Genomic DNA, 22,762 nt, shown 5'->3' with positions numbered 1-22,762 from the left:
CTGCTGTTGTGATAGGAGGAACTGGTGTAGTACTCACTGCACTTGTTGATATCGCTGTGGTCTGCACAGGTGTTGATATGGCTTCTGCAGTCTTTATAGTAGTCTCTGCGCTTGCTGTTGGTCCACTTGTTGTGGTGCTCGGTGCAGTTGTGGCTCCTGCAGTTGTTACAGTAGTCTCTGCACTAGTTGATCCTTTTGCTGTTGTTGTCGGTGGAGCTGTGGTTCCTGCAGTGGATGTGGTAGTAGCCTCTGCATTAGTTAGTGATGATGTTGTTGTGGTTGGAGCAGCTGATGCTGCTGCAGTGGTTGCTGTAGTTTCTGCACTTGATGAAGGCAGTGTTGTTGTCTGTTGAGCTGCTGTTGTGACAGGAGGAACTGTTGTGGTACTCACTGCACTTATTGATATCGCTGTGGTCTGCACAGGTGTTGATGTGGCTTCTGCAGTCTTTATAGTAGTCTCTGCGCTTGTTATTGATCCACTTGTTGTGGTGCTTGGTGCAGTTGTAGCTCCTGCAGTTGTTACAGTAGACTCTGCACTAGTTGATCCTTTTGCTGTTGTTGTCGGTGGAGCTGTGGTTCCTGCAGTGGATGTGGTAGTAGCCTCTGCATTAGTTAGTGATGATGTTGTCGTGGTTGGAGCAGCTGATGTTGCTGCACTGGTTGCTGTAGTCTCTGCACTTGATGAAGGCAGTGTTGTTGTCTGTTGAGCTGCTGTTGTGATAGGAGGAACTGTTGTGGTAGTCACTGCACTTGTTGATATCGCTGTGGTCTGCACAGGTGTTGATGTAGCTTCGGCAGTCTTTATAGTAGTCTCTGCGCTTGTTGTTGATCCACTTGTTGTGTTGCTTGGTGCAGTTGTGGCTCCTGCAGTTGTTACAGTAGTCTCTCCACTAGTTGATCCTTTTGCTGTTGTTGTCGGTGGAGCTGTGGTTCCTGCAGTAGATGTGGTAGTAGCCTCTGCACTAGTTAATGATGATGTTGTGATGGTTGGAGCAGCTGATGTTGCTGCAGTGGTTGCTGTACTCTCTGCACTTGATGAAAGCAGCGTTGTTGTCTGTTGAGCTGCTGTTGTAATAGGAGGAACTGTTGTGGTACTCACTGCACTTGCTGTTGAAATTGCTGTGGTATGCACAGGTGTTGATGTGGCTTCTGCAGTTGTTATAGTAGTCTCTGCGCTTGTTGTTGATCCACTTGTTGTGGTGCTCTGTGCAGTTGTGCTTCCTGCATTAGTTACAGTAGTCTCTACACTAGTTGATCCTTTTGCTGTTGTTGTCGGTGGAGCTGTGGTTCGTGCAGTGGATGTGGTAGTAGCCTCTGCACTAGTTAGTGATGACGTTGTCGTGGTTGGAGCAGCTGATGTTGCTGCAGTGGTTGCTGTAGTCTCTGCACTTGATGAAGGCAGTGTTGTTGTCTGTTGAGCTGCTGTTGTGATAGGAGGAACTGGTGTAGTACTCACTGCACTTGTTGATATCGCTGTGGTCTGCACAGGTGTTGATATGGCTTCTGCAGTCTTTATAGTAGTCTCTGCGCTTGCTGTTGGTCCACTTGTTGTGGTGCTAGGTGCAGTTGTGGCTCCTGCAGTTGTTACAGTGGTCTCCGCACTAGTTGATCCTTTTGCTGTTGTTGTCGGTGGAGCTGTGGTTCCTGCAGTGGATGTGGTAGTAGCCTCTGCACTAGTTAATGATGATGTTGTGATGGTTGGAGCAGCTGATGTTGTTGCACTGGTTGCTGTAGTCTCTGCACTTGATGAAGGCAGTGTTGTTGTCTGTTGAGCTGCTGTTGTGATAGGAGGAACTGTTGTGGTAGTCACTGCACTTATTGATATCGCTGTGGTCTGCACAGGTGTTGATGTGGGTTCTGCAGACTTTATAGTAGTCTCTGCGCTTGTTGTTGATCCACTTGTTGTGGTGCTTGGTGCAGTTGTGGCTCCTGCAGTTGTTACAGTAGTCTCTCCACTAGTTGATCCTTTTGCTGTTGTTGTCGGTGGAGCTGTGGTTCCTGCAGTGGATGTGGTAGTAGCCTCTGCACTAGTTAATGATGATGTTGTGATGGTTGGAGCAGCTGACGTTGCTGCAGTGGTTGCTGTAGTCTCTGCACTTGATGAAAGCAGCGTTGTTGTCTGTTGAGCTGCTGGTGTGATAGGAGGAACTGTTGTGGTACTCACTGCACTTGCTGTTGAAATCGCTGTGGTATGCACAGGTGTTGATGTGGCTTCTGCAGTTGTTATAGTAGTCTCTGCGCTTGTTGTTGATCCACTTGTTGTGGTGCTCTGTGCAGTTGTGCTTCCTGCAGTAGTTACAGTAGTCTCTGCACTAGTTGATCCTTTTGCTGTTGTTGTCGGTGGAGCTGTGGTTCCTGCAGTGGATGTGGTAGTAGCCTCTGCATTAGTTAGTGATGATGTTGTCGTGGTTGGAGCAGCTGATGTTGCTGCAGTGGTTGCTGTAGTCTCTTCACTTGATGAAGGCAGTGTTGTTGTCTGTTGAGCTGCTGTTGTGACAGGAGGAACTGTTGTGCTACTCACTGCACTTGTTCTTGATATCGCTGTGGTCTGCATAGGTGTTGATGTGGCTTCTGCAGTCTTTATAGTAGTCTCTATGCTTGTTGTTGATCCACTTGTTGTGGTGCTTGGTGCAGTTGTGGCTCCTGCAGTTGTTACAGTAGTCTCTGCACTAGTTAATCCTTTTGCTGTTGTCGGTGGACCTGTGGTTCGTGCAGTGGATGTGGTAGTCGTCTCAGCACTACTTAGTGATGATGTTGTCGTGGTTTGAGTAGCTGATGTTGCAGCACTGGTTGCTGTAGTCTCTGCACTTGATGAAGGCAGTGTTGTTGTCTGTTGAGCTGCTGTTGCGCTAGGAGGAGCTGTTGTGGTGCTCACTTCACTTGTTGATATGATTGTGGTCTGTAGAGGTGTTGATGTGGATTCTGCAGTCGTTATAGTTGACTCTGCACTTGTTGATCCGCTTGTTGTGGTGCTCGGTGAAGTTGTGGTTGGGCTCTGTGTTGTGTTTCTCACCGGAAGCTGTTCGACCGGCTTTTCAGTAACCGGATTAATAATCTCTTCTGTTATAGGCACTGGATTAAATACATTTCAATTAGTGTCTACAAAGGGGCCAACACTACTGGCATATCTACTAACACTGAACTGCAAACATCACCCAGCGACAGACTGTGTGTACTTTAAGTAAATGTGTCAGAGCGTTACAAATTTCATAAACGTAATAGAAGAAAAATCCAGCAAAATAGGTTTTGCTGAAAAGCGTAACATGTCAAACGTGTCAAAAGTAAGCCAGATTTTGCAGCAAAATTAGTTACTTGCCTTTAGAGTCATTCACTAGTTTTGTGACAAAGAAGCATCTTCACTATCAACAGAACCTCACACCCCAAATTATCTTAATAGCAAAGCAAGTCCTTCACATAAAATATGTACTAGAAAATAACCAGCTTGCTGCTAACCTGAACACTGCACCCACATACCTCATTCATTCTAGCGAACATTACATCCGTTAGTTACCTCATCATTGGTAGCACATCACTAAATTAAGTACATTTCTCAGAACCTCTTTTAGCCAGTGTGTAATTTAAATTCAACTGGCTAAACACCATCAGCTTCATAAGCGGAAAATAAAACTTCTAAAGGTTTTTTTTTGCAGCACTAGTGTTAACTCGAGCTAAGACTCTACTTTCTGTACCGCAGATCATCCAAAACTCTAAAAGAATCTCCAAATCCCTATCATGGGACAACTGTTTACAAAGGGTGGAAGCCTTCTAAGCAGTACCTACCAGCGAAAAAAATGAAGAGCTTAATTTAGAGTTTGGTGCACAGGATAATCATCAAAACGTGCCGGGTATCCTATCTGCTACATTACAAGTACTATAGACTGTAATGCACTTGTAATATGGTGGATGAGGCATCTGCCACATTTGTGATGGCATACGTTACCCACTAAAATCTAAATAAGGCCTTTAATCAAGAAAGAGTAGAGAATTTCAATTTATGTTTCAGAACAAAAAAGGTTCAAATCCTATAATGTTTTACTTTTATGAAAGGTTAATTTTTTATGTTTAAAAAGCTTTATTCAAAATGTAAGTAGCAAAAGATGACAATTCATTTCCAGCTACTCATTCCAATATAATAATTATATTCAACAAAATTAATAGTTAAACCTATGAACTAACTAAACTCAAAACAATCCTTACACTTACAAAATATTGGGTGGAGTAAAACGTAAGCGTGGCAAAGTTTTGTTCAATACTAATATATTATCAATGAAGCATAATATAAAAATTAAAATGATTATCCAAGTAGCTAATAAGAGTGAACATTTCAAACTGAAGGAAAAAGGTTATATCTTCATGGAGGCTTATAAACCTCACTGCTGAAAAAGTTTATTTAGCATTGCGACTTATTAGTTCAGATAAATATGATGTCATGGGTGCACACAACAGATCTCTCTTTACTGCTAGCTTCAATGAAAATATATTTACTCTATAAAATCTGTAGGTACAAGTCAGCTTCTTTGAATTAAAGGTATTTGAATGAACAAAAGTCTACAAATTTATGTTTGAAAATGTATTTACGCATTGCTATTTTCTTGGGGTCAGTTTCACATACAAGCACGCCTCAATTTTTGTGACAAAAGGGATAAGGAGCTAAGGGCCATATGTACGAAAGCTTTTTCCCATAGACATAGAATGGGTAAAACCCTTTGGTACATCTGGCCCTAAATTAGAAGCCAATAGAGGACATGCCAGATGTGTCTTCTTGTTTTTCAAGTGTAGAATCAAAAATGAGCAGCCAATGAGATACCAAAATAATGTAGCCATCAGTTACATTATTAAGAACATGTTTGAAGCTCGGCATATTTCAAACATACCATCATTTATAGAAGTAGTTGATTTTCTGCATCCTATTTTTGGAAGTGTTTTTGCACTAAAAATCCAGAAAAGACAAATCTAAAGTATCTGTATGTTACCATTATGGCGTTTGTTTCCCATTTACATGGCTTACATCCTATAACTCCTCAAAAAGGTGATGCTCATTTTGGAGCAGCAAACAGGTAATGCCAGCACTAAGAGGTGGGCATATTTTTTTCACTACTTCACTGTTGTCCAAAGTAGGCCAGGGAAAGATGGATCTATGCCAGATTTTTTAACTGTCCACATAACTGGGATTTACATGTGTAGAACTCTGTTCACAAAGGTAAACTTACAGGTGTAGATGTACTCACATGTACATTTACTCCCACACTCTGAAACAAATTTATTACTTTGTCTCTTTACTATTTGCGGGTATAAAGTTAAAGAACAGAGTTGCCTGAATCCACCGCTGATGGCTGGAGTGGTGAATAATTTATGAGTGTAAAGTAAGCATAGATCTCCGCCACTGGGGCGTAGATCTCCCTATGATAAAGAATAGGGAAAGTCTAGGGGTATTTAAAGAAGTTTATCAAACATCTTATACAAATAGTAAAAAATTCCTTTTTCTTAAATATTAAAGTTAAAGGATGTTTTATAATTTTTTTATATCTAGGTCAAATAAAACATTTTAGACCAATATCATCTTATAAGTTTATTAGAATTAATACATTTAGATATATTGCATTACTGTATATTTATTCGTTTAAAGACTTTTAAAAACTCACCTACAGTAAAATGTTCATTTTCATTTAATGTGCATCTACATTTTAAAAGGCTGAAATAAATTAATTTATATTGCAATTCCAGTGGTTGGCCATGTGTGGTGTACGTACACAACTTACTTGAGGTCTGAGCTGGAGTACAGTTATTACATTTTTGGGATATCTTTGCCTGTAGTAGTTTGCGAATAGCAATATCCTTACTCTATTGTGGGTTGGAGTTTGTCCCTCCTTATTGTGGGTTGGAGTTTGTCCCTCCTTAATCCCTCGTTACCCTCTGTAAACAGCTGGTACGCCTCCCTAAGCCCCTCCCATATGCTAGTAAGTTTTCCCAATTTTCCAGCCACTCTCCCCGTCTCTCCTACATTCACCACTAAAGCATAGGGTTACATGTGCAGAGATCTTGCAGTCAGGTTAGGGAGATCTCTGCATAGAAAAAGACAAGCGAGGCGAGGTCTTGGCATGTAGGGCTGTGATTAGTACTTGAGTAGTACTACTGGAGCACTACTAAACGTATTCTGAAATGCCATTTGTGAATAGGCCCCAGTAACTCTGAATGGAAAATCATTTATATAGACACTGGTTATCATAAAAATCAGTCATAGATCGTGTCTCCTAGCTCCTACACTAGTTCAGTGGTTCCCAACCTGTGGTCCAGGGACCCTGGGGGTGCGCAAAGCCTCTTCAGAGGGTCCGCAACTGTTTAGTAAATTAAATATTAACAGATTAATAAAGTGTTTATAAATAATGTGGCTAAATGTTCAATTGAAAACTTGAAAACATATTGTAAATGTTAAGGAATTTGAAATTGGAGACTTAAAATTAAATTCGTATCCTCAGATTGATTTGTGGGAACATTGAAGGTGCATCAAACAGAATATAGGGCCTCATTACAACCCTGGCAGTCAAAGACCGGCAGGGCTGTTTTGGAGGTTGCACCGCCAACAGGCTGGCGGTGCAAACTCGGGGATTACGACCGCGGCGGTAGCGCTGCGGTCGCACCGCTGGGACCAGCGGTTTTCCGTCACATTGGTCCTGGCGGTTTTAATCCGCCAGGTCAGCGCTGCTTGCAGCGCTGCCGAGGGGATTACAAGTCCCCTTCCCACCAGCCTTTTCATGGCGGTAGGGGAGTCGCGGGCCTTTGGCATGGGCAGTGCAGGGGCCCCCTGGCACAGCCCCACACAGCTTTTCACTGTCTGCACAGCAGACAGTGAAAAGCGCGACAGGTGCAACTGCACCCATCGCACGGCCACAACACCGCCGGCTCCATTTGGAGTCGGCTCCCATGTTGCGGCCGACATCCCCACTGGGCCGGCGGGGATGTCATAATGGCCACCTCGGGACTGCGGCCGCATTGGCGTCGCACGGCTGTTACACTGCCGGTCACCAAAGTTGTAATGAGGGCCATAGTATGGATGATGTATGGCTAAAATTTAATTTAGAAAAGCACCAACCTTTCCATTAAAATTATTTTTTATACATTTGTGTGCAAATTAAATAAAATATGTTATCATTTGTTTATGTGTTTGATGAAAGCTTGTTTCCATATTCTTTGTGTTTTGTTTTGCGTTTCAAATAATCAAGTGTTTAGGCCGGGGTCCCTCGCTTTCAGTGATGACTCAGTGTGGTGTGGCTGGTCCCCAGATTCCAACAATTATTCATTGGGGGTCCCTAGGTTCCAGTAATAATAATGTGGGGGTCCACAGAAGTCAAAAGTTTGAAAACCACTAGTTGTATCAAGGGACAAAACTCAGACCTCTGAAAGTAGTGCATATGTACAGCCCAGACATACCAACTGTTGGTAATGTGGTGAATTGCTTTATTTATCCTCTGTTTCAATCCTAGCTTTGTCCCTTTATCAAACTGTATAATTTTAGACATATCACCTTCTCAACTTGTGCCTAAATCACATTATTTAATTCTTTACAAACTTCAGCAGTGCCTAACTAAACCGAGAACTAAACTGTAATTAAACTTTATAAAAAATAAAAATAGGCACATGTTTTTTAAAATTCAGTGAAATCTTATCAGTCTCTACTACTGAAGAATGTCACAAGATGCTGCAGTGTGATATGCAAGTACAAGAAAGAAACAATAATTTATTTTCAGGGATGGAATAAATATTATTGTTAAACCCATATGACACATTCTGACTTCAATCCCAAGTACCATAATTATTTCCAAAAATAAAATTGCCCTGAATGTTATAATCCCTGCGATGAATGGCATAAAACAGTTTTTCTCACCTGCAGCTGTTAGAGTAGTCTCTGCACTTGTTGTTGAACCTAGTGTTGTTGTCAGTCGAGCTGTGGTTGTGGCAATTGATGAGGTAGTTTGCGCACTAGTTAGTGATGCTGTTGTGGTGCTTGTGGCAGCTGATGTTGTTGCTGAATTGGTTATCCTAGTCTCTGCAGTTGATGATGGCATTGTGGTTGTTGTTTGTTGAGCTGCTGTTGTGGTAGGAGGAGCTGCTGTGGTACTCCCTGGATTTGTAATTAATATAGTTGTGGTTTCTGTGGGTGTTGTTGTTTTGGTTTCTGCATTTATTGAAGCAGTCTCTGCACTTGTTGTTGATCTAATTGTTGCGGTGCTTCCTGCAGTTGTGGCTTCTACAATTGTTACAGTAGTCTCTGCACTTGTTGAAACTATTGCTGTTGTTGTCGGTGTAGTAGTAGTCTCTGCACTATTTAGTGGTGATGTTGTTGTGGTTGAAGCAGCTGATGTTGCTGCAGTGGTTGCTGTAGACTCTGCACTTGATGAAGGCAGTGTTGTTGTCTGTTGAGCTCCTGTTGTGATCGGAGGAACTGTTGTGCTACTCACTGCACTTGTTCTTGATATCGCTGTGGTCTGCACAGGTGTTGATGTGGCTTCTGCAGTTGTTATAGTAGTCTCTGCGCTTGTTGTTGATCCACTTGTTGTGGTGCTCTGTGCAGTTGTGCTTCCTGCAGTAGTTACAGTAGTCTCTGCACTAGTTGATCCTTTTGCTGTTGTTGTTGGTGGAGCTGTGGTTCCTGCAGTGGATGTGGTAGTAGCCTCTGAACTAATTAGTGATGATGTTGTCGTGGTTGGAGCAGCTGATGTTGCTGCAGTGGTTGCTGTAGTCTCTCCACTTGATGAAGGCAGTGTTGTTGTCTGTGGAGCTGCTGTTGTGATAGGAGGAACTGTTGTGGTACTCACTGCACTTGTTGTTGATATCGTTGTGGTCTGTACAGGTATTGATGTGGCTTCTGCAGTCAATATAGTAGTCTTTGCGCTTGTTGTTGATCCACTTGTTGTGGTGCTCGGTGCAGTTATGGCTCCTGCAGTTGTTACAGGAGTCTCTGCACTAGTTGATCCTTTTGCTGTTGTTGTTGGTGGAGCTGTGGTTCCTGCAGTGGATGTGGTGGTAGCCTCTGCACTAGTTAGTGATGACATTGTCATGGTTGGAGCAGCTGATGTTGCTGCAGTGGTTGCTGTAGTCTCTGCACTTGATGAAGGCAGTGTTGTTGTTTGTTGAGCCGCTGTTGTGATAGGAGGAACTGGTGTGGTACTCAATCCACTTGTTGATATTGCTGTGGTCTGCACAGGTGTTGATGTGGCTTCTGCACTCTTCATAGTAGTCTCTACGCTTGTTGTTGATCCACTTGTTGTGGTGCTCTGTGCAGTTGTGCTTCCTGCAGTAGTTACAGTAGTCTCTGCACTAGTTGATCCTTTTGCTGTTGTTGTTGGTGGAGCTGTGGTTCCTGCAGTGGATGTGGTGGTAGCCTCTGCACTAGTTAGTGATGACGTTGTCGTGGTTGGAGCAGCTGATGTTGCTGCAGTGGTTGCTGTAGTCTCTCCACTTGATGAAGGCAGTGTTGTTGTCTGTTGAGCCGCTGTTGTGATAGGAGGAACTGGTGTAGTACTCACTGCACTTGTTGATATCGCTGTGGTCTGCACAGGTGTTGATGTGACTTCTGCATACTTTATAGTAGTCTCTGCGCTTGCTGTTGGTCCACTTGTTGTGGTGCTCGGTGCAGTTGTGGCTCCTGCAGTTGTTACAGTAGTCTCTGCACTAGTTGATCCTTTTGCTGTTGTTGTCGGTGGAGCTGTGGTTCCTGCAGTGGATGTGGTAGTAGCCTCTGCATTAGTTAGTGATGATGTTGTCGTGGTTGGAGCAGCTGATGTTGCTGCAGTGGTTGCTGTAGTTTCTGCACTTGATGAAGGCAGTGTTGTTGTCTGTTGAGCTGCTGTTGTGATAGGAGGAACTGTTGTGGTACTCACTGCACTTGTGCTTGATATCGCTGTGGTCTGCATAGGTGTTGATGTGGCTTCTGCAGTCATTATAGTAGTCTCTGCGCTTGTTGTTGATCCACTTGCTGTGGTGCTTGGTGCAGTTGTGCCTCCTGCAGTTGTTACAGTAGTCTCTGCAATAGTTGATCCTTTTGCTGTTGTTGTCGGTGGAGCTGTGGTCCCTGCAGTGGATGTGGTAGTAGGCTCTGCATTAGTTAGTGATGATGTTGTCGTGGTTGGAGCAGCTGATGTTGCTGCACTGGTTGCTGTAGTCTCTGCACTTGATGAAGGCAGTGTTCTTGTCTGTTGAGCTGCTGTTGTGATAGGAGGAACTGTTGTGGTACTCACTGCACTTGTTGATATCGCTGTGGTCTGCACAGGTGTTGATGTGGCTTCTGCAATCTTTATAGTAGTCTCCGCGCTTGTTGTTGATCCACTTGTTGTGGTGCTTGGTGCAGTTGTGGCTTCTGCAGTTGTTACAGTAGACTCTGCACTAGTTGATCCTTTTGCTGTTGTTGTCGGTGGAGCTTTGGTTCCAGCAGTGGATGTGGTAGTAGCCTCTGCACTAGTTAATGATGATGTTGTGATGGTTGGAGCAGCTGATGTTGCTGCAGTGGTTGCTGTTGTCTCTGCACTTGATGAAAGCAGCGTTATTGTCTGTTGAGCTGCTGTTGTGATAGGAGGAACTGTTGTGGTACTCATTGCACTTGCTGTTGAAATCGCTGTGGTATGCACAGGTGTTGATGTGGCTTCTGCAGTTGTTATAGTAGTCTCTGCGCTTGTTGTTGATCCACTTGTTGCGGTGCTCTGTGCAGTTGTGCTTCCTGCAGTAGTTACAGTAGTCTCTGCACTAGTTGATCCTTTTGCTGTTGTTGTCGGTGGAGCTGTGGTTCCTGCACTGGATGTGGTAGTAGCCTCTGCATTAGTTGGTGATGATGTTGTTGTGGTTGGAGCAGCTGATGTTGCAGCAGTGGTTGCTGTAGTCTCTGCACTTGATGAAGGCAGTGTTGTCTGTGTAGCTGCTGTTGTGACAGGAGGAACTGTTGTGGTACTCACTGCACTTGTTGATATCGCTGTGGTCTGCACAGGTGTTGATGTGCCTTCTGCAGTCTTTATAGTAGTCTCTGCGCTTGTTGTTGATCCACTTGTTGTGGTGCTCGGTGCAGTTGTGGCTCCTGCAGTTGTTACAGTAGTCTCTGCACTAGTTGATCGTTTTACTGTTGTTGTCAGTGGAGCAGTGGTTCCTGCAGTGGATGTGGTAGTAGCCTCTGCATTAGTTAGTGATGATGTTGTCGTGGTTGGAGCAGCTGATGTTGCTGCAGTTGTTGCTGTAGTCTCTGCAGTTGATGAAGGCAGTGTTGTTGTCTGTTGAGCTGCTGTTGTGACAGGAGGAACTGTTGTGGTACTCACTGCACTTGTTGATATCGCTGTGGTCTGCACAGGTGTTGATGTGGCTTCTGCAGTCTTTATAGTAGTCTCTGTGCTTGTTGTTGATCCACTTGTTGCGGTGCTTGGTGCAGTTGTGGCTCCTGCAGTTGTTACAGTAGTCTCTGCACTAATTGATCCTTTTGCTGTTGTTGTCGGTGGAGCTGTGGTTCCTGCAGTGGATGTGGTAGTAGCCTCTGTACTAGTTAGTGATGATGTTGTCGTGGTTGGAGCAGCTGATGTTGCTGCACTGGTTGCTGTAGTCTCTGCACTTGATGAAGGCAGTGTTCTTGTCTGTTGAGCTGCTGTTGTGATAGGAGGAACTGTTGTGGTACTCACTGCACTTGTTGATATCGCTGTGGTCTGCACAGGTGTTGATGTGGCTTCTGCAATCTTTATAGTAGTCTCCGCGCTTGTTGTTGATCCACTTGTTGTGGTGCTTGGTGCAGTTGTGGCTTCTGCAGTTGTTACAGTAGACTCTGCACTAGTTGATCCTTTTGCTGTTGTTGTCGGTGGAGCTTTGGTTCCAGCAGTGGATGTGGTAGTAGCCTCTGCACTAGTTAATGATGATGTTGTGATGGTTGGAGCAGCTGATGTTGCTGCAGTGGTTGCTGTTGTCTCTGCACTTGATGAAAGCAGCGTTATTGTCTGTTGAGCTGCTGTTGTGATAGGAGGAACTGTTGTGGTACTCATTGCACTTGCTGTTGAAATCGCTGTGGTATGCACAGGTGTTGATGTGGCTTCTGCAGTTGTTATAGTAGTCTCTGCGCTTGTTGTTGATCCACTTGTTGCGGTGCTCTGTGCAGTTGTGCTTCCTGCAGTAGTTACAGTAGTCTCTGCACTAGTTGATCCTTTTGCTGTTGTTGTCGGTGGAGCTGTGGTTCCTGCACTGGATGTGGTAGTAGCCTCTGCATTAGTTGGTGATGATGTTGTTGTGGTTGGAGCAGCTGATGTTGCAGCAGTGGTTGCTGTAGTCTCTGCACTTGATGAAGGCAGTGTTGTCTGTGTAGCTGCTGTTGTGACAGGAGGAACTGTTGTGGTACTCACTGCACTTGTTGATATCGCTGTGGTCTGCACAGGTGTTGATGTGCCTTCTGCAGTCTTTATAGTAGTCTCTGCGCTTGTTGTTGATCCACTTGTTGTGGTGCTCGGTGCAGTTGTGGCTCCTGCAGTTGTTACAGTAGTCTCTGCACTAGTTGATCGTTTTACTGTTGTTGTCAGTGGAGCAGTGGTTCCTGCAGTGGATGTGGTAGTAGCCTCTGCATTAGTTAGTGATGATGTTGTCGTGGTTGGAGCAGCTGATGTTGCTGCAGTTGTTGCTGTAGTCTCTGCAGTTGATGAAGGCAGTGTTGTTGTCTGTTGAGCTGCTGTTGTGACAGGAGGAACTGTTGTGGTACTCACTGCACTTGTTGATATCGCTGTGGTCTGCACAGGTGTTGATGTGGCTTCTGCAGTCTTTATAGTAGTCTCTGTGCTTGTTGTTGATCCACTTGTTGCGGTGCTTGGTGCAGTTGTGGCTCCTGCAGTTGTTACAGTAGTCTCTGCACTAATTGATCCTTTTGCTGTTGTTGTCGGTGGAGCTGTGGTTCCTGCAGTGGATGTGGTAGTAGCCTCTGTACTAGTTAGTGATGATGTTGTCGTGGTTGGAGCAGCTGATGTTGCTGCAGTGGTTGCTGTAGTCTCTGCACTTGATGAAAGCAGTGGTGTTGTCTCTTGAGCTGCTGTTGTGACAGGAGGAACTGTTGTGGTACTCACTGCACTTGTTGATATCGCTGTGGTCTGCACAGGTGTTGATGTGGCTTCTGCAGTCTTTATAGTAGTCTCTGCGCTTGTTGTTGATCCACTTGTTGTGGTGCTTGGTGCAGTTGTGGCTCCTGCAGTTGTTACAGTAGTCTCTGCACTAGTTGATCGTTTTGCTGTTGTTGTCAGTGGAGCAGTGGTTCCTGCAGTGGATGTGGTAGTAGCCTCTGCATTAGTTAGTGATGATGTTGTCGTGGTTGGAGCAGCTGATGTTGCTGCAGTGATTGCTGTAGTCTCTGCACTTGATGAAGGCAGTGTTGTTGTCTGTTGAGCTGCTGTTGTGACAGGAGGAACTGTTGTGGTACTCACTGCACTTGTTGATATCGCTGTGGTCTGCACAGGTGTTGATGTGGCTTCTGCAGTCTTTATAGTAGTCTCTGTGCTTGTTGTTGATCCACTTGTTGCGGTGCTTGGTGCAGTTGTGGCTCCTGCAGTTGTTACAGTAGTCTCTGCACTAGTTGATCCTTTTGCTGTTGTTGTCGGTGGAGCTGTGGTTCCTGCAGTGGATGCGGTAGTAGCCTTTGAACTAATTAGTGATGATGTTGTCGTGGTTGGAGCAGCTGATGTTGCTGCAGTGGTTGCGGTAGTCTCGCCACTTGATGAAGGCAGTGTTGTTGTCTGTTGAGCTGCTGTTGTGATAGGAGGAACTGTTGTGGTACTCACTGCACTTGTTGATATCGCTGTGGTCTGCACAGGTGTTGATGTGGCTTCTGCAGTCTTTATAGTAGTCTCTGCACTTGTTGTTGATCCACTTGTGGTGCTCGGTGCAGTTGTGCTTCCTGCAGTAGTTACAGTAGTCTCTGCACTAGTTAATCCTTTTGCTGTTGTTGTCGGTGGAGCTGTGGTTCCTGCAGTGGATGTGGTAGTAGCCTCTGCATTAGTTAGTGATGATGTTGTCGTGGTTGGAGCAGCTGATGTTGCAGCAGTAGTTGCTGTAGTCTCTGCACTTGATGAAGGCAGTGTTGTTGTCTGTTGAGCTGCTGTTGTGACAGGAGGAACTGTTGTGGTACTCACTGCACTTGTTGATATTGCTGTGGTCTGCACAGGTGTTGATGTAGCTTCTGCAGTTGTTATAGTAGTCTCTGCGCTATTTGTTGATTCACTTGTTGTGGTGCTCTGTGCAGTTGTGCTTCCTGCAGTAGTTACAGTAGTCTCTGCACTAGTTAATCCTTTTGCTGTTGTTGTCGGTGGAGCTGTGGTTCCTGCAGTGGATGTGGTAGTAGCCTCTGCATTAGTTAGTGATGATGTTGTCGTGGTTGGAGCAGCTGATGTTGCAGCAGTAGTTGCTGTAGTCTCTGCACTTAATGAAGGCAGTGTTGTCTGTTGAGCTGCTGTTGTGACAGGAGGAACTGTTGTGATACTCACTGCACTTGTTGATATCGCTGTGGTCTGCACAGGTGTTGATGTGGCTTCTGCAGTTGTTATACTAGTCTCTGCGCTTGTTGTTGATCCACTTGTTGTGGTGCTTGGTGCAGTTGTGGCTCCTGCAGTTGTTACAGTAGTCTCTGCACTAGTTGATCCTTTTGCTGCTGTTGTCGGTGGAGCTGTGGTTCCTGCAGTGGATGTGGTAGTAGCCTCTGCATTAGTTAGTGATGATGTTGTCGTGGTTGGAGCAGCTGATGTTGCTGCAGTGGTTGCTGTAGTCTCTGCACTTGATGAAGGCAGTGTTGTTGTCTGTTGAGCTGCTGTTGTGACAGGAGGAACTGTTGTGGTACTCACTGCACTTGTTGATATTGCTGTGGTCTGCACAGGTGTTGATGTGGATTCTGCAGTTGTTATAGTAGTCTCTGCACTTGTTGATCCACTGGTTGTGGTGCTTGGTGCAGTTGTGGCTCCTGCAGATGTTACAGTAGTCTCTACACTAGTTGATCCTTTTGCTGTTGTTGTCGGTGGAGCTGTGGTTCCTGCAGTGGATGTGGTAGTAGCCTCTGCACTAGTTAATGATGATGTTGTGATGGTTGGAGCAGCTGATGTTGCTGCAGTGGTTGCTGTAGTCTCTCCACTTGATGAAAGCAGCGTTGTTGTCTGTTGAGCTGCTGTTGTGATAGGAGGAACTGTTGTGGTACTCACTGCACTTGTTGATATCGCTGTGGTCTGCACAGGTGTTGATGTGGATTCTGCAGTTGTTATAGTAGTCTCTGCGCTTGTTGTTGATTCACTTGTTGTGGTGCTCTGTGCAGTTGTGCTTCCTGCAGTAGTTACAGTAGTCTCTGCACTAGTTGATCCTTTTGCTGTTGTCGGTAGAGCTGTGGTTCCTGCAGTGGATGTGGCAGTAGCCTCTGCATTAGTTAGTGATGATGTTGTTGTGGTTGGAGCAGCTGATGTTGCTGCAGTGGTTGCTGTAGTATCTGCACTTGATGAAAGCAGTGTTGTTGTCTCTTGAGCTGCTGTTGTGATAGGGGGAACTGTTGTGGTACCCACTGCACTTGTTGAAATCGCTGTGGTCTGCACAGGTGTTGATGTGGCTTCTGCAGTTGTTATAGTAGTCTCTGCGCTTGTTGTTGATCCACTTGTTGTGGTGCTCTGTGCAGTTGTGCTTCCTGCAGTAGTTACAGTACTCTCTGCGCTAGTGGATCCTTTTGCTCTTGTTGTTGGTGGAGCTGTGGTTCCTGCAGTGGATGCGGTAGTAGCCTCTGAACTAATTAGTGATGATGTTGTCGTGGTTGGAGCAGCTGATGTTGCTGCAGTGGTTGCTGTAGTCTCGCCACTTGATGAAGGCAGTGTTGTTGTCTGTTGAGCTGCTGTTGTGATAGGAGGAACTGTTGTGGTACTCACTACACTTGTTGTTGATATCGCTGTGGTCTGCACAGGTGTTGATGTGGCTTCTGCAGTCTTTATAGTAGTCTCTGCGCTTGTTGTTGATCCACTTGTGGTGCTCGGTGCAGTTGTGGCTCCTGCAGTTGTTACAGTAGTCTCTGCACTAGTTGATCCTTTTGCTGTTGTTGTCGGTGGAGCTGTGGTTCCTGCAGTGGATGTGGTAGTAGCCTCTGCATTAGTTAGTGATGATGTTGTCGTGGTTGGAGCAGCTGATGTTGCAGCAGTGGTTGCTGTAGTCTCTGCACTTGATGAAGGCAGTGTTGTCTGTTGAGCTGCTGTTGTGACAGGAGGAGCTGTTGTGATACTCACTGCACTTGTTGATATCGCTGTGGTCTGCACAGGTGTTGATGTGGCTTCTGCAGTTGTTATAGTAGTCTCTGCGCTTGTTGTTGATCCACTTGTTGTGGTGCTTGGTGCAGTTGTGGCTCCTGCAGTTGTTACAGTAGTCTCTGCACTAGTTGATCCTTTTGCTGCTGTTGTCGGTGGAGCTGTGGTTCCTGCAGTGGATGTGGTAGTAGCCTCTGCATTAGTTAGTGATGATGTTGTCGTGGTTGGAGCAGTTGATGTTGCTGCAGTGGTTGCTGTAGTCTCTGCACTTGATGAAGGCAGTGTTGTTGTCTGTTGAGCTGCTGTTGTGACAGGAGGAACTGTTGTGGTACTCACTGCACTTGTTGATATCGCTGTGGTCTGCACAGGTGTTGATGTGGATTCTGAAGTTGTTATAGTAGTCTCTGCTCTTGTTGTTGATTCACTTGTTGTGGTGCTCTGTGCAGTTGTGCTTCCTGCAGTAGTTACAGTAGTCTCTGCACTAGTTGATCCTTTTGCTGTTGTTGTCGGTGGAGCTGTGGTTCCTGCAGTGGATGTGGTAGTAGCCTCTGCACTAGTTAATGATGATGTTGTGATGGTTGGAGCAGCTGATGTTGCTGCAGTGGTTGCTGTAGTCTCTCCACTTGATGAAAGCAGCGTTGTTGTCTGTTGAGCTGCTGTTGTGATAGGAGGAACTGTTGTGGTACTCACTGCACTTGTTGATATCGCTGTGGTCTGCACAGGTGTTGATGTGGATTCTGCAGTTGTTATAGTAGTCTCTGCGCTTGTTGTTGATTCACTTGTTGTGGTGCTCTGTGCAGTTGTGCTTCCTGCAGTAGTTACAGTAGTCTCTGCACTAGTTGATCCTTTTGCTGTTGTTGTCGGTGGAGCTGTGGTTCCTGCAGTGGATGTGGCAGTAGCCTCTGCATTAGTTAGTGAGGATGTTGTCGTGGTTGGAGCAGCTGATGTTGCAGCAGTGGTTGCTGTAGTCTCTGCACTTGATGAAGGCAGTGTTGTCTGTTGAGCTGCTGTTGTGACAGGAGGAACTGTTGTGGTACTCACTGCACTTGTTGATATCGCTGTGGTCTGCACAGGTGTTGATGTGGCTTCTGCAGTTGTTATAGTAGTCTCTGCGCTTGTTGTTGATCCACTTGTTGTGCTGCTTGGTGCAGTTGTGGCTCCTGCAGTTGTTACAGTAGTCTCTGCACTAGTTGATCCTTTTGCTGTTGTTGTCGGTGGAGCAGTGGTTCCTGCAGTGGATGTGGTAGTAGCCTCTGCATTAGTTAGTGATGAAGTTGTCGTGGTTGGAGCAGCTGATGTTGCTGCAGTGGTTGCTGTAGTCTCTGCACTTGATGAAGGCAGTGTTGTTGTCTGTTGAGCTGCTGTTGTGACAGGAGGAACTGTTGTGGTACTCACTGCACTTGTTGATATCGCTGTGGTCTGCACAGGTGTTGATGTGGATTCTGCAGTCTTTATAGTAGTCTCTGCGCTTGTTGTTGATCCACTTGTTGTGGTGCTCTGTGCAGTTGTGCTTCCTGCACTAGTTACAGTAGTCTCTGCACTAGTTGATCCTTTCGCTGTTGTTGTCGGTGGAGCTGTGGTTCCTGCAGTGGATGTGGTAGTAGCCTCTGCATTAGTTAGTGATGATGTTGTCGTGGTTGGAGCAGCTGATGTTGCTGCAGTGGTTGCTGTAGTCTCTGCACTTGATGAAGACAGTGTTGTTGTCTGTTGAGCTGCTGTTGAGATGGGAGGAACTGTTGTGGTACTCACTGCACTTGTTGATATCGCTGTGGTCTGCACAGGTGTTGATGTGGCCTCTGCAGTCTTTATAGTAGTCTCTGCGCTTGTTGTTGATCCACTTGTTGTGGTGCTTGGTGCAGTTGTGGCTCCTGCAGTTGTTACAGTAGTCTCTGCACTAGTTGATCCTTTTGCTGTTGTTGTCGGTGGAGCTTTGGTTCCTGCAGTGGATGTAGTAGTAGCCTCTGCACTAGTTAATGATGATGTTGTGATGGTTGGAGCAGCTGATGTTGCTGCACTGGTTGCTGTAGTCTCTGCACTTGATGAAAGCAGCGTTGTTGTCTGTTGAGCTGCTGTTGTGATAGGAGGAACTGTAGTGGTACTCACTGAACTTGTTGTTGAAATCGCTGTGGTATGCACAGGTGTTGATGTGGCTTCTGCAGTTGTTATAGTAGTCTCTGCGCTTGTTGTTGATCCACTTGTTGTGGTGCTCAGTGCAGTTGTTGCTCCTGCAGTTGTTACAGTAGTCTCTGCACTAGTTGATCCTTTTGCTGTTGTTGATGGTTGAGCTGTGGTTCCTGCAGTGGATGTGGTAGTAGCCTCTGAACTAATTACTGATGATGTTGTCGTGGTTGGAGCAGCTGATGTTGCTGCAGTGGTTGCTGTAGTCTCTGCACTTGATGAAGGCAGTGTTGTTGTCTGTGGAGCTGCTGTTGTGATAGGAGGAACTGTTGTGGTACTCACTGCACTTGTTGATATTGTTGTGGTCTGTACAGGTATTGATGTGGCTTCTGCAGTCAATATAGTAGTCTCTGCGCTTGTTGTTGATCCACTTGTGGTGCTCGGTGCAGTTATGGCTCCTGCAGTTGTTACAGGAGTCTCTGCAATAGTTGATCCTTTTGCTGTTGTTGTTGGTGGAGCTGTGGTTCCTGCAGTGGATGTGGTAGTAGCCTCTGCACTAGTTAGTGATGACGTTGTCATGGTTGGAGCAGCTGATGTTGCTGCAGTGGTTGCTGTAGTCTCTGCACTTGATGAAGGCAGTGTTGTTGTCTGTTGAGCTGCTTTTGTGATAGGAGGAACTGGTGTGGTACTCAATGCACTTGTTGATATCGCTGTGGTCTGCACAGGTGTTGATGTGGCTTCTGCACTCTTTATAGTAGTCTCTACGTTTGTTGTTGATCCACTTGTTGTGGTGCTCTGTGCAGTTGTGCTTCCTGCAGTAGTTACAGTAGTCTCTGCACTAGTTGATCCTTTTGCTGTTGTTGTTGGTGGAGCTGTGGTTCCTGCAGTGGATGTGGTAGTAGCCTCTGCACTAGTTAGTGATGACGTTGTCGTGGTTGGAGCAGCTGATGTTGCTGCAGTGGTTGCTGTAGTCTCTCCACTTATTGAAGGCAGTGTTGTTGTCTGTTGAGCTGCTGTTGTGATAGGAGGAACTGTTGTAGTACTCACTGCACTTGTTGATATCGCTGTGGTCTGCACAGGTGTTGATGTGGCTTCTGCAGTCTTTATAGTAGTCTCTGCGCTTGCTGTTGGTCCACTTGTTGTGGTGCTCGGTGCAGTTGTGGCTCCTGCAGTTGTTACAGTAGTCTCTGCACTAGTTGATCCTTTTGCTGTTGTTGTCGGTGGAGCTGTGGTTCCTGCAGTGGATGTGGTAGTAGCCTCTGCATTAGTTAGTGATGATGTTGTCGTGGTTGGAGCAGCTGATGTTGCTGCAGTGGTTGCTGTAGTTTCTGCACTTGATGAAGGCAGTGTTGTTGTCTGTTGAGCTGCTGTTGTGACAGGAGAAACTGTTGTGGTACTCACTGCACTTGTTGATATCGCTGTGGTCTGCACAGGTGTTGATGTGGCTTCTGCAGTCTTTATAGTAGTCTCTGCGCTTGTTATTGATCCACTTGTTGAGGTGCTTGGAGCAGTTGTAGCTCCTGCAGTTGTTACTGTAGACTCTGCACTAGTTGATCCTTTTGCTGTTGTTGTCGGTGGAGCTGTGGTTCCTGTAGTGGATGTGGTAGTAGCCTCTGCACTAGTTAATGATGATGTTGTGATGGTTGGAGCAGCTGATGTTGCTGCAGTGGTTGCTGTAGTCTCTGCACTTGATGAAGGCAGTGTTGTTGTCTGTTGAGCTGCTGTTGTGATAGGAGGAACTGTCGTGATGCTCACTGCACTTGTTCTTAATATCGCTGTGGTCTGCACAGGTGTTGATGTGGCTTCTGCAGTTGTTACAGTAGTCTCTGCACTAGTTGATCCTTTTGCTGTTGTTGTCGGTGGAGCTGTGGTTCCTGCAGTGGATGTGGTAGTAGCCTCTGCATTAGTTAGTGATGATGTTGTTGTGGTTGGAGCAGCTGATGTTGCTGCACTGGTTGCTGTAGTCTCTGCACTTGATGAAGGCAGTGTTGTTGTCTGTTGAGCTGCTGTTGTGATAGGAGGAACTGTTGTGGTACTCACTGCACTTGTTGATATCGCTGTGGTCTGCAGAGGTGTTGATGTGGCTTCTGCAGTCTTTATAGTAGTCTCTGCGCTTGTTGTTGATCCACTTGTTGTGGTGCTTGGTGCAGTTGTGGCTCCTGCAGTTGTTACAGTAGTCTCTGCACTAGTTGATCCTTTTGCTGTTGTTGTCGATAGAGCTGTGGTTCCTGCAGTGGATGTGGTAGTAGCCTCTGCACTAGTTAATGATGATGTTGTGATGGTTGGAGCAGCTGACGTTGCTGCAGTGGTTGCTGTAGTCTCTGCACTTGATGAAAGCAGCGTTGTTGTCTGTTGAGCTGCTGTTGTGATAGGAGGAACTGTTGTGGTACTCACTGCACTTGCTGTTGAAATCGCTGTGGTATGCACAGGTGTTGATGTGGCTTCTGCAGTTGTTATAGTAGTCTCTGCGCTTGTTGTTGATCCACTTGTTGTGGTGCTCTGTGCAGTTGTGCTTCCTGCAGTAGTTACAGTAGTCTCTGCACTAGTTGATCCTTTTGCTGTTGTTGTCGGTGGAGCTGTGGTTCCTGCAGGGGATGTGGTAGTAGCCCCTGCATTAGTTAGTGATGATGTTGTCGTGGTTGGAGCAGCTGATGTTGCTGCAGTGGTTGCTGTAGTATCTGCACTTGATGAAAGCAGTGTTGTCTGTTGAGCTGCTGTTGTGACAGGAGAAACTGTTGTGGTACTCACTGCACTTGTTGATATAGCTGTGGTCTGCACAGGTGTTGATGTGGCTTCTGCAGTCTTTATTTTAGTCTCTGCGCTTGTTGTTGTTCCACTTGTTGTGGTGCTTGGTGCAGTTGTGGCTCCTGCAGTTGTTACAGTAGTCTCTGCACTAGTTGATCGTTTTGCTGTTGTTGTCAGTGGAGCAGTAGTTCCTACAGTGGATGTGGTAGTAGCCTCTGCATTAGTTAGTGATGATGTTGTCGTGGTTGGAGCAGCTGATGTTGCTGCAGTGGTTGCTGTAGTCTCTGCACTTGATGAAGGCAGTGTTGTTGTCTGTTGAGCTGCTGTTGTGACAGGAGGAGCTGTTGTGGTACTACTTGCACTTGTCGTTGATATAGTTGTGGTCTGTGCAGGTGTTGTTGTGGTTTCTGCAGTTGTTGAAGTAGTCTCTGCACTTGTTGATCCAATTGTTGTGGTGCTTGCTGCAGTTGTGGCTTCTGCAATTGTTACAGTAGTCTCTGCACTTGTTGAAACTATTGCTGTTGTTGTCGGTGGACCTGTGGTCCGTGCAGTGGATGTGGTAGTCGTATCTGCACTAGTTAGTGATGATGTTGTCGTGGTTTGAGTAGCTGATGTTGCAGCAGTGGTTGCTGTAGTCTCTGCACTTGATGAAGGCAGTGTTGTTGTCTGTTGAGCTGCTGTTGCGCTAGGAGGAGCTGTTGTGGTGCTCACTTCACTTGTTGATATGATTGTGGTCTGTAGAGGTGTTGATGTGGATTCTGCAGTCGTTATAGTTGACTCTGCACTTGTTGATCCGCTTGTTGTGGTGCTCGGTGAAGTTGTGGTTGGGCTCTGTGTTGTGTTTCTCACCGGAAGCTGTTCGACCGGCTTTTCAGTAACCGGATTAATAATCTCTTCTGTTATAGGCACTGGATTAAATACATTTCAATTAGTGTCTACAAAGGGGCCAACACTACTGGCATATCTACTAACACTGAACTGCAAACATCACCCAGCGACAGACTGTGTGTACTTTAAGTAAATGTGTCAGAGCCGTTACAAATTTCATAAACGCAATAGAAGAAAAATCCAGCAAAATAGGTTTTGCTGAAAAGCATAACATGTCAAACGTGTCAAAAGTAAGCCAGATTTTGCAGCAAAATTAGTTACTTGCCTTTAGAGTCATTCACTAGTTTTGTGACAAAGAAGCATCTTCACTATCAACAGAACCTCACACCCCAAATTATCTTAATAGCAAAGCAAGTCCTTCACATAAAATATGTACTAGAAAATAACCAGCTTGCTGCTAACCTGTACACCGCACCCACATACCTCATTCATTCTAGCGAACATTACATCCGTTAGTTACCTCATCATTGGTAGCACATCACTAAATTAAGTACATTTCTCAGAACCTCTTCTAGCCAGCGTGTAATTTAAATTCAACTGGCTAAACACCATCAGTTTCATAAGCGGAAAATAAAACTTCTAAAGGTTTTTTTTTGCAGCACTAGTGTTAACTCGAGCTAAGACTCTACTTTCTGTACCGCAGATTATCCAAAACTCTAACAGAATCTCCAAATCCCTATCATGGGACAACTGTTTACAAAGGGTGGAAGCCTTCTAATCAGTACCTACCAGCGAAATAAATGAAGGGCCTAATT

At 45.6% G+C, this 22,762-nt stretch overlaps 1 protein-coding gene across 1 annotated transcript in view; it reads right to left on the bottom strand.

The window, feature by feature from the left end:
- LOC138267054 (pneumococcal serine-rich repeat protein-like) overlaps positions 1–22,762 on the bottom strand; it is a 63,681-nt gene that overhangs the window by 189 nt on the left and 40,730 nt on the right. The window contains exons 3-4 of the mRNA XM_069215902.1: positions 7,883–22,027; positions 38–3,072 (exon numbers count right to left, since the gene is read on the bottom strand). Coding sequence (XP_069072003.1) covers positions 38–3,072; positions 7,883–22,027 — 17,180 coding nt within the window. The remainder of the gene's footprint in view (positions 1–37; positions 3,073–7,882; positions 22,028–22,762) is intronic.

This window comes from Pleurodeles waltl, chromosome 12 (genome assembly GCF_031143425.1).
Source record: "Pleurodeles waltl isolate 20211129_DDA chromosome 12, aPleWal1.hap1.20221129, whole genome shotgun sequence".
Taxonomy (NCBI): domain Eukaryota; kingdom Metazoa; phylum Chordata; class Amphibia; order Caudata; family Salamandridae; genus Pleurodeles; species Pleurodeles waltl.
Note: the sequence above shows the minus strand (reverse complement) of the source record. Positions and strands in the feature narration are given on the sequence as shown.